Source organism: Chiloscyllium plagiosum, unplaced genomic scaffold (assembly GCF_004010195.1).
Source record: "Chiloscyllium plagiosum isolate BGI_BamShark_2017 unplaced genomic scaffold, ASM401019v2 scaf_52, whole genome shotgun sequence".
Lineage (NCBI taxonomy): Eukaryota > Metazoa > Chordata > Chondrichthyes > Orectolobiformes > Hemiscylliidae > Chiloscyllium > Chiloscyllium plagiosum.
Genome location: NW_025215381.1, coordinates 863,467 through 875,019, shown reverse-complemented (window position 1 = coordinate 875,019; position 11,553 = coordinate 863,467). Strand labels below are relative to the sequence as shown.

The following is an 11,553-nucleotide window of genomic DNA, read 5'->3' as shown; positions in this document are numbered from 1 at the left end:
CTGTACAGGACATTGGTTAGGCCACTGTTGGAATATTGTGTGCAGTTCTGGAATCAGAAGGATATTGTGAAACTTGAAAGGGTTCAGAAAAGATTTACAAGGATGCTGCCAGGATTGGAGGGTTTGAGCTATAGGGAGAGGCTGACTAGGCTGGGGCTGTTTGCCCTGGAGTGTTGGAGACTGAGGGGGTGATCTTATTGAGGTTTATAAAATCATGAAGGGCATGGATAGAGTAAATAGACAATGTCTTTTGCCTAGAGTGGGGGTGTACAGAACTAGAAGACATAGGTTTAGGGTGAGGGGGGAAAGATATAAATGTGACCCTGGGGGCCAATGTTTTCGCACACAGGGTAGTATGTGCATGGAATGAGCTGCCAGAGGAAGTGGTGGGGGCTGGTACAATTACAGCATTTAAAAGGCATCTGGATGGGTATATGAATGGGAAGGGTTTGGAGGGATATGGGCCGGGTGCTGATAGGTGGGCTAGATTGGGTCGAGATATCTGGTCGGCATGGACGGTTTGGACCGAAGGGTCTGTTTCTGTGCTGTACATCCCTATGACTCTATGACACTACTAGAAGGATGGGGAAACTTTGGAGAAAGGGCAGAGATGGTTCACCAGGATGTTGTCTGGGCTTGAGGGCATTGGCCGTGAGGAAAGGTTAAAAAGACTAGGATTGTTTTCATTAGAAAGACCAGATAGAGCTCTACAGAAGTATGAGAGGCATCGATAGGATGATTAGTCGAAGGCTTTTTTCCCCATGATTGAAGTTTCAGTTAGAAGGAGGACACGGATTCTAGGTAAGATGAACTGAAAATGTGTTGCTGGAAAAGCGCAGCAGGTGAGGCAGCATCCAAGGAACAGGAGAATCGATGTTCGGGCATGAGCCCTTCAGGAATGAAGGAGGAAGAGAGCTTCTTCAAGGAAGGCATCCTTGCAAGAGGATTCGCAGTAGGTTAAAATCTTCTAGGAGAAAGTGAGGACTGCAGATGCTGGAGATCAGAGCTGAAAATGTGTTGCTGGAAAAGCGCAGCAGGTCAGGCAGCATCCCAGGAGCAGGAGAATCGACGTTTCAGGAATGAGGGAGGAAGAGAGCTTCTTCAAGGAAGGCATCCTTGCAAGAGGAGGGAGGAAGAAGGGCTCATGCCTGAAACGTCGGTTCTCCTTCTTCTTGGATGCTGCCTGACCTGCTGCGCTTTTTCAGCAACACATTTTCAGCTCTGATCTCCAGCATCTGCAGTCCTCACTTTCTTCTAGGTAAGAGGAGCAGAGTTGAAGGGAGATGTATGAGGGACGTTTAGTGGGAGGAGCCTGGAGCACACGGCCAGAAGAGGTGGTGGAAGCAGGCACATTGGTGACATTGAAGAAGCATCTGGATGGTTACATGAATAGGCTGGGAATAGAGGGATATGGACCGAATGAGGGCAAAAGGTTTGTTTTTTTAGTTTGGTTTGGGCACAATAATCAGTACAGGGCTGGTGGTCCTGTTCTCTCTGTTCTTTGTTCCATCTCAATGGCAATTTATTGGATCTGAAGAGTTTGGGTTTTTTGAGGAAGCAAAAAGTACTCTAACTGTAAATAATTCCATCCAGGCTTCTGTTACTACCCTTCTTTATCCAACAGCCTTTTCTTATCAGGCCACGTTTTTGTTTTTGTTCATGGAATATGGGTGTAACATTTCTTGCTTATCTCTAATTGTACAGAGGACAGTTAAGAGTCAGTCACATTGCTGTGCGACTGGAGTCGGACCATGTACAATGCAGATTTCCTTCACTGAAGTGGATTAGAGAACCAAATTTTTTTTATTGCAATCGACAATGGTCGAGGATAGCTTTTTACCCTAGGTATTTTTTGAAGTCACATTTCACTATCTACCATAGGGAGATTCACAGAACATTAGCCCAATGTTCTAATATGGCCTCTGCAACGTGTTCTCCGTCCTACTCCGTAATCTTTTATATGTTGAACTTGTGTGGGAAACAGGCTGTTCTTCATCAAGTCAGATACCTAGTCAGCACCTTGATATAATAAGAACTGAATTGGAAAAGGAACCCGAACCCAACCATAACCCTCATTTCCTCTCTTCTGTCCCATGGTCTCTCTCCTTCTCTATGTCGCTTCCTTTGTTGGTGTATTACTGTCTCACTGTGTATCTTGTAGCGTATGCCCATTCTGCTTCCTTACCTTGCGCAGTCCCTTTCACCTTTAGTCACTCTCGTTTGCTTTCTAGGGCCTGGACCACACTCTCCCCGTTGACATCCCAGGTGCATGTCCTCTGTCTCATTTGTGCCCTTCCTTGGCGATCTCTCTCCTATCTCCTATTCCACACCCCATACCAGATTATTCTAGACCTCCTCCCAGATTTCTCTCTCCATCTGCCCGGGAGCCACCTCTCAATGTCTCTTCCATTTTGTTCACAGAGTCGTGCATTCACTGCACAGGCTGGATTCACAGCTGCTCAGCCAGACCATGCTCAGTACCAGTCTGGTCAGCCAGGACATAGCAGTTACCCAGTGAGCCAGCCCCAACATGGAGCACCTTATGGTCCAGGCCAGGCTGTCACCTATGCCAGCAGCCAGCAGCTTCGAGGTGAGTCCAGGTTGAATCTAGGAGTGTCACCATCAGCTCAGACACCAGAACCCAGAGTGAACTTGGTCTGTAGACTGATGGAAGACTATCGTGGTCATTGGGTGGATTAAGAAGATGTCTAAATGGGTTTTAATCGGGAGATCTTCAGTTACCTGAGCCAGAAACTTTCATTATGTATTTATTACGGACATGAATTGGGCAGCAATTCGATTCTGTGAGAAATACAGACTAAATTTTGGTTGCTGCTTTTGAAGATGTATGCTTGAAATGTATAAACCTGTAAATAAATTAAAATTGTGGGAACATTGACTCCAGTTTTACTCCTTACCTCCTGGCTTTTATGGAATAAAACACTCAGCTTTGGAATTTTCTCCCTCAACTACTCTTTCTTGATAATGCATCTTTCCTGAAGTTTATGTTCTAATGTCTCCTTGTGATTAAGCATTGGATTTTATTTGCTAAATAATCCTCTGAGATGTGTATCTGTGTTAAACGTGCTCTGAATGCAAGTTGTTATTAATGATTCTCTTGTGTTCTTTTACCAGGTCCATCTGCTTTCCAGGCAATGTCTGCATACCTCCCACATCAGCAAACGGCCTACGCTGTCCACGGGCATTTTACACCTCAGCAAGGTAAGGATGGCTGATTGGGAGAGGGCCAGAAGCTCATGTTAACCTTTTAAGTATTTCTGGTGCCTTCCCTATTGGCATGAGGTGATGGCAGTAGTGGCTCTGGACTGCTAGATATTTGACCAAGTGGAGGAATCAAAATTCAGCCTGGTAACTGTGGAACATAGGGACGCTGTTCAGAATCTATCGCAGAGACTTGCGCACATAATCCACCAAGTCCAGATTGTGAGGGAGTGCAGCACATGTTTTCATTTGAAACTCCATATATGCCCTCTTTTGTGAGCAAAGAAAAGCACCTGAGGGAGCTTTCTCAGACATCTTGGGCGATATCTATCTTAGCAATTAACATCACTATCGATTCTTTGGCTATTTGTCATGTTGGTGTTTGTAGCGTCGTGCTGTGCATAGATTTGCTGCTGCATTTCTGGCACTGCATCAGTAACTACATTTTAAATGTGTGTGCACATGTATGAACATACCAAGAAAATTAGGGTGATTAATCGAGCCCCTTGCTTAGTTAAAAGAACTGAGGGCACTGTTTATCTGGTTGGTTTGACCCTTGCTGATCTTTAAGCGCAGTTAGGGAGTGGTGACCTTTCCACTTGTTGATCGTTTTTCCAGGTTCTCATCTATATCTCCCTTTGTTTTCATTACAGGCTTCATTCCCCCGAGTACGGCGATTCCATTGCAGAAACAGCTGGAACATGCAAACCAACAGTCTGGATTCACTGATTCAGTACGTAGTCCTGTTGGCTGCATTCTCACTCCACTGTTCTCAACCAGTCGGGTTCAAACAAGCAATTCAACTTGAGTTCCTTGGGGCAAACTACCTGTCCATCAGAATCTCAAAGGACCAAACCTCTTCCCGTTTACTCGCATTGTACACAAACCCCTTCCTGGTTGCTCCCATTGTGGGCCATCCCAACGGACCAAAACTCCTTCCATTCAGTCTGCTGTACCCAATCCGAATGGAGCCAAGCATCCTATGTCTGTCACCCCATATGATAGGAATTCATGACTGTTTTAGTCCCAGCTCTACGTTTTTAACTTTCATCCTTGCTGCTATATTGACTGACCATTTGCAGTCATTGTCTGGTCTTGCCTCGATTGTCCTTTGTGTAAAGACAGCAACTATTGCCCGGGTGCGAGAGAAGTGTTCTGAGCAGATAATTTCACAGGCTTTGCTGAGATCTCAGTTGATCCCAGTGCTGAGGTAGTTTTGGGCAAGGCTGTGACAGTAACCCAGGATCAGGAAAATGATTTACACTTCTGGTGGGTAAGCCAACTTGAATAAGGATAAGAGATGAATGAGATACTAAATGAGTATTTTGCATCAGTAATTCTGTGGAGAAGGATGTGGAAGCTAGACAACGTGGGGAAATAAATAGCCATATCTTGAAAAGTATCCATTTTGCAGAGGAAGTGCTTAAAATGGTTTAGAACATAGAACATTCCAGCACAGTACCGGCCCTTCGGCCCTCTGTTGCATCGACCTGTGGAACCAATCTGAAGCCCATCTATCCTACACTATTCCATTCTCATCCGTATGTCTATCCAATGACCATTAAAATGCCCTTAAAGTTGGTGCGTTTGCTACTATTTGCAGGCAGGCCATTTCACACCTCTACTACTCTGAGTAAAGAAACTACCTCTGGCATCTGTCCAATATTTATCACCCCTCAATTTAAAGCTATGCCTACTTGTGCTAGCCATCACTGTCTGAGGAAAAAGACTGTCACTGTCCACCCTGTCTAACCCTCTGATTATCTTATATGTCTCAATTAAGCCACCTCTCAACCTTCTCTCTAATGAAAGGTGGATAAAGTCCTGGGACCAAATCAGGTGTATCCGAGAATTTGTTGGAAGCTAGGGAAGTGATTGCTGGGCCCCTTGCTGACTTACTTGTATGATTGATAGCCGTGGGTAAGGTGCCAGAAGACTGGTGCCATTGTTTAAGTAAGGTGGTAAGGGAAAGCCAGAGAACTATGGACTAGTGAGTGTGACATCAGTGATGGGCAGGTTGTTGGAGGAGATTCTGAGGGACGGGATTGACATGTATTTGGAAAGGCAGGGACTGAGTGGGGGTAGTCAACATGACTTTGTGTGTGGGAGATTGTGCCTCACTAATTTGAGTTTTTGAGGAAGTGACTAAGAGGATTGATGAGGGCAGAGTGGTATATGTTATCTGTATGGACTTCAGTAAGACATTTGACAAGATTCCATCCAGTAGACTGGTTAGCAAGGTTAGATCACAATGAATACAGGGAGAACTGACCATTTGAATAACATTGACTTGAAGGTAGGAGCCCACGTGTGATAGTGGAATGTTGCTTTTCAGAGTGGCGGCCTGTGACCGTGGTGTGGCGCAAGGATTGGTGCTGGGTCCACGGTTTTTTGTCATTTATATAAAATAAAGTGAATATAGGAGGTGTGGTTAGTAACAAAAACAGCAATTTCTGGAAAAGCTCAGCAGGTCTAGCAGCATCTGTGAAGAGAAATCGGAGTTAATGCTTAGGGTCCGACGACCCTTCCTCAGACCTCAAAGGTTAACTCTGGTTTCTCTTCACAGATGCTGCTAGACCTGCTGAGCTTTTCCAGAAGTTGCTGTTTTTGTTTCTGCTCTACGGCGTCCGCAGTTCTTTCAGTTTTGAAATGTCTGATACTGGGCAGAATGCATCTTTAAGGTGAGAAGGGGAAAGTTCAAAGGAGATGTGAGGGGCAAGTTTGTTTTTTACAGAGTACTAGGTGTCTGGCATGGGTGGTGGTGGAGGCAGATACAAGTCTTTTAGTTAAGCATGTGAATATGCAAGATAATTGCAACATTTAAAAGGCATTTGGATGGGTATATGCATAGGAAGGGTTTGGAGGGATATGGGCCGGGTGCTGGCAGGTGGGACTAGATTGGGTTGGGATATCTGGTCAGCATGGACGGGTTAGACCATGGTTGTAGGCCAATGGGTCTGTTCCTGTGCTGTACGTATATGTGTGGAGTGAGTGTCCAGCTAAGCACAGGCATGGAATGCTGATATTTCTGGTGATTGCTGTGGGGTTCATTCTTACTCAGAAAGTGCAAACCTCATCTGATGGCAAGAGGATAAAACAAGCTTAAACTTCAGAGGAGTGGATGCTCATGTGTCTGCAGGAGCGGGATGATGCCCTGAGAGATTTGAGGCACTAAGCTTCTGCATGTTATAGTCAGAAAGGTTTGAATGGGCTTTTGTGTATCAACATTTTGACTTTTCTTGTTAAGTATGTACCCTATCTATTTGCAGGTCCTCTGTCCCAACATCTCCTAAGCCAGCTGACCCTTGCCCAGAGCCAGCAAGACAAAGAAAGGTCCCCTGTGGCCCACCCCGCCAGCCCCTCTCCTCCAAATCTCAAGGGCATTCATAAAGAGCAACCTTTACCAAGGCCTGCCAAGCGTTCTGGAATGTTTTAAAACTGATCACAGACCATCTGAGAAAGAGATTGGTCTCCTGTTGAAATTCATAGTTGAGGTACAATGGCCAAAGCATTGAAACCCAGTGTTTTTTTTTTAAAGCCTATAACATTAACAGCCCAGACACAGGCCTTTTGGCCCTTCTGCTCAGGTGTTTCTTCTCTCCGTGAACTTCCTAAACCCCTCTTCAACTTCCCCTTTTCAGCCTATCTTCCTTCTCCCTCATGTTTGCCCTCCTCAGCACGACAATACTGTTCCCCTCAACTGCTGTCTGTGGGAGCAAGCTCCACATTTCCCCACTATCTGGGTGAAGATCTTTCTCTTGAATTCCTGTTCAGATTTATTACGGTCTGACTGAGGTTGAGCGCCTTCAGGAACAGCAAGTTCTAGTCTTCCGTGTAAGTGTAAACAAGTTTTCTGCGTCTACCCTACTTAACTGTCTTCTTCATTTTAAAGACCTCGATCAGGTCAGCCCTTGGGTCTTCTCTTTCTAACCTCCAACTTTTCTTTCCAAAATTCGCTGCTTTCCTCTCCCAATTCCTGGCTTGGCCAAGGAGGGAGGAATGGAGGGCAGGTGAGGTCTGTGGCCATCGAGGGGCCATTCTCTTGATTGCATCCTTTCTCTGTCCTGGAGAGCTCCGGCCAGCCCCGCAACAGAACGAGGAAAGTTTGGCCTCTCTGGTGAGTGCATTTAGCTGGAGGGAGGAGTGGACCAGGAAGCAGAGGTAACATCCCAGTTCTTTCGTAACTGTTAAACCCACCCTCAGTCATCATTAGGCCATCTCCTTTCCGTTCCTCAGCTCAGATTCAAAGCCACTTCTGGGGATAAGGCTGAAGTTTTCTGGCTAATCTAACACTGGGAAGGTGGGAAAGCAATACCGTACCCACTTTGACCAGCAGCGCAGTGCGTTCAATGTGAACAAGAAGATTGCGCAATTTATGCTGAAGCTGGGCCAAACCTCTAAGCTTCTGAGAGATGGGGGTAGTGTCAGAACTCTTACTTCTCCCTTGACCCACTGTGAACCATCCTCTATTAATGCTAACAGCTTCCCGCAAAGCGGTAGTAGGTAATGACAGCGTGAATGAGGGTTCAGTGCTGCCATTTTAATGAGGCTGTTTTCTCCTGTCCCTCAGGCTGGGCTAACCTATGTCCATCCACAGAGACCAGCATCACCTGGGGCCTTCCCACATGGGACCCCACCTCAGCAGACCCTGCCGGTGAGTATCTGACCATCGGTGAATGAATTTCTGTGTTTTCTTAAAACAGAGGCTGTGGTTATTGGCCAGTTCTCTCTCGTTTGTTGGACGGGTTGCATTCAACAGTTCCATGAACAGGGAACTGGTGCAATGAGCCCTGAGCTCAGCTGAGGCTAGGTGACGAGGGAGCACGACTTTATTTAAAACCCGTGCTGTCCTGGCCTGGGAGTGTTGAATGGAGACACTGACATTTACTTTCTGTTTAAAAGGCAAGAGGGGGCTTTAACAACAAAGAACAATACAGCACAGGGACAGGCCCTTTGGCCCTCCAAGCCTGTGCTGACACATTTTGCTCTTCCATATGTAAACTGTCTTTACTTACAGGATCTGTAACTCACTATTCCCTTCCTATTCATGTATTTGTCCAGGTGCTCCTTGAATACTGTTCGTGTGTCTGTTTCCAGCACCACCTCTGGCAGATCGTTACAGGCACTCTTTGTGTGAAAAATCTTACCTTGTACATATCTTTTAAACTCCTCCTCCTCACCCCATTCCCCCCAAACTGCCACCACTTGCACCTTGAACCTGTGTCCCCTTGTATTTGACTCATACTTTCCACCCTATCCATGCCATTCATAATCTTATGAACTTCTATCAGGTTGCCCCTCAATCTCCTGCATTCCAGTGAAGACAAACCCAGTTTATCCAACCTTCCTTTATCGCTAAAATCCCGCAAGCCAGGCAACTTCCTGGTAAACCTTTTCTGTATCTTCTCCAAAGCATCGCCATCCTTCTGGTAGTGTGACCAGAACTGTACGCAATATTCCAAGTGTGACCTAACTGAAGTTTTATAAAGCTGGAGCACAAGCCTATTCCTGATTAAGGGCTCTTGCCCAAAATGTCAGTTCCCCTGCTCCTCGGATGCTGCTTGACCTGCTGTGTTTTTCCAGCAACACATGTGACTCTGATCTCCAGCATCTGCAGTCCTCACTTTCCCCTGAAGTATAACTTGTCTATCCTTACACCCAGTGCCCCTTCCAATCGAAGCAAGCATGCCATAAGCCATTTTTTACTACCTGCGTACCAGGTCTGTCCGCATATCAATACTCTTAAGGTTTCTACCATTCACTGTATAATTTCCACCTGTACATGACCTTGCAAAATGCATCACCTCATCTTTACTCTACACCTAACCCAGTGTTATCTCTGCCTTGGAGTTTTTGATGGACAGTGTCCAGGGAGCTTTTTTTCCAGTTTAATTTCAGTTTAAAAAAGTAGAGAAAGCTTTACTGTATACATTTCATGAGAGAGCAGTTAATTTGCAGATTAGCAGAGTTTCATTAGACTGGCACTGGCGGGGATTGGTGGGTCTCGAACTGTTGATGTGTTTTCTTCTTTCTTACACAACTGTTTCTGACTGACTGAGTTGTTGTCTTGTGTCTTTGCCAGGCTGGATTCCAAGCAACAGGTCAGCCTGCTCCCCGACACGCCTACCTTCAGCACAGTCAGGGACAGCGTTATTACCACCAGTAAGATCGGCTTGAGAAGGTTCACTTAGTTCGACCCCACCCTCACATGGCTTACCCACAAAGTTTCTCAGCTTGTGTGAAAGAGGACCACGTTCAGGACAGATGCCACTGTGAACAGTGAAACATTTGCCATTGCTTCTGCGGACAAATGGTGACAGATTTGTATCAAGTAAATTATCTCAATTTAGATCCTGTGTTTAAACAAAGACAAAGTGAGGGGGGGGGTAGATTTTAGCTTGTAGTGATCAATGAAGCCCTAGCCGAGCAAGGCCGTGGGCTGTCTGTGTCGCCTTGTCTGGTTGAATGCTGATGCCCTTTCCACCGTAAAACCCGTGCCAATGTTGCTGGAGTGGTTGTCTTGATGTACCAGGTCGAAGCCAAATGTAACTGATAATTTGGGTTCTTTCTTTGCCTCCCTGTTGGAATCCTCTGCAGTCCTCTTCTCCCTGAGGATGTGGGTGTTTATTGTCCATCTCTTATTAACCTTGGACTGAAGGGTTTGCTGAGCCATTTCAAAGGGCTGTTAAGATTCAAGTACGTTACTGTGGCTCTGGAGTTGCATCAAGGCCAGACTGGGTAAGGTCAGCAGATTCCCTTCCCTAAAGGATAGTTATAAACCCTCTGCTCCTCCCGTGCTGCATCCCTTTAATCTGCATCTCCCTGCAGCTCATTACTTTAAAATTCTCTTTCTGCTTTTGTCTTTCTCTGTTTTGAGATGAAAGGGACCTGTCAGCAGGATTAGTGCATCTGATCTGGTCTTTACTAGTGCTCTCGGGAGATTGCTGGGTTTTCATCAGCCTCCCACCCCCCACCTTGCTGGTAACCCCGTTCCCCAGCTGACTGACAGACTGTGATATCAGATTGGTCTTGTGTCAGCTTAGTGTTGTGTGAGGGGCTGCATAACCAGTGGAGTGAGTTCTAAAGTGCAGTCAAGTTGGACAGCAAAATCCCACCATAAGACAAGTGACTGGGTAATGACATGGCTTACTAAACATCAGTAGAGGAGTAAATATTGATCAGGACATCAGCAAGGAGTCTGCTCCTACTCTTCATTCAGTCCTAAGCTTTTTCATCAAACTGAGATGGTAGATGGGTGAGAGGGACATATCTTAGTCGAGATTTTCAATAGAAATACAATATCTCTGACCGTGAAGCACACTCGCTCATCTGTCGGCTCTTGCGTTCATGGGCGTTTCCCTCTCGGTCCCGACGACCACATGGAGGAAATGGATGTATTTAAGCAAGTTGGAGAAATGTGTGAAGGAAACTTTAACACTGCAGGATTCTGCTCGCTTTGAAGCATCTCTCTCTCATTCAGTGATTTTAGTCGTCTTAATTACAAGACTGTACCTGTAACTATGTAATTGTACCAGATTTAAAACAAGAATAACTTTACCAGTAGTCACGAATCAGCTCCTTCCTTGGAAAGACCAACAGTAGCAAGTTAAAAATGCAGTGGAAGAAGAAAGCCCCACCCTCGAACTCCCTGTTCACACTCTGAACGACATCGCAGCACGTGGCAGACCACGGAGGGCTCTGGGCTTCCCAAAATGTACTGAAGCAGGTGGGATTTAAACCAGGGCCTCTTGAAGCAGAGGTATGGACACTACCACTGTGCTACAAGGACTTGTATACTCCTGCATTAAGGCTGCAATGAAGCTTCTTGTAACATAAAGACTAATGTTTACTTAATTACTAATTTAAAACTAAAACAATTATTCCTTAAGACTGTCACTCACCAGCTTCCAATCCAGGTATTTTTTCTTTTATTCGTTCGTGATATGTTTCAAACATTTATTGTCTGTTCCCAGTTGCCCTTGGCAAGATGGTGGTGAGCTACATGGGGGTGTCATGGTAGCTCAGTGGTTAGCACTGCTGCCTCCCAGCGCCAGGGACCCAGGTTGGATTCCAGCCTCAGTTGCCTGTCTGTGTGGAGTTTGCACATTCTCCCTGTGTCTGTGTGGGTTTTCTCTGGGTGCTCAGTTTCCTCCCACAATCCAAAGATGTGTAGGTTAGGGTGGATTGGCCGTGCCAAATTGCCCCATAGTGTTCAGGGATGTGTAGGTTAGGTGCATTAGTCAGGGGAAATGTAGAGTAATAGGGGTTGGGGAATTGGTCTGGGTGGGTTTCTGTTCGGATAGTCGGTGTGGACTTATTGGGCCAAATGGC

General features: G+C 45.9%; 1 protein-coding gene across 3 annotated transcripts in view; it reads left to right on the top strand.

The window, feature by feature from the left end:
- Positions 1-11,076, top strand: part of gps2 (G protein pathway suppressor 2) — a 43,590-nt gene extending 32,514 nt beyond the window's left edge. For all 3 annotated transcript variants that reach the window (XM_043686896.1, XM_043686898.1, XM_043686897.1), the window contains exons 7-11: positions 2,422-2,590; positions 3,136-3,222; positions 3,876-3,955; positions 7,793-7,876; positions 9,305-11,076. In XM_043686896.1, coding sequence (XP_043542831.1) covers positions 2,422-2,590; positions 3,136-3,222; positions 3,876-3,955; positions 7,793-7,876; positions 9,305-9,388 — 504 coding nt within the window. In that variant the 3' untranslated portion in view covers positions 9,389-11,076. The remainder of the gene's footprint in view (positions 1-2,421; positions 2,591-3,135; positions 3,223-3,875; positions 3,956-7,792; positions 7,877-9,304) is intronic.
- The last annotated feature ends 477 nt before the right edge of the window (positions 11,077-11,553 follow it).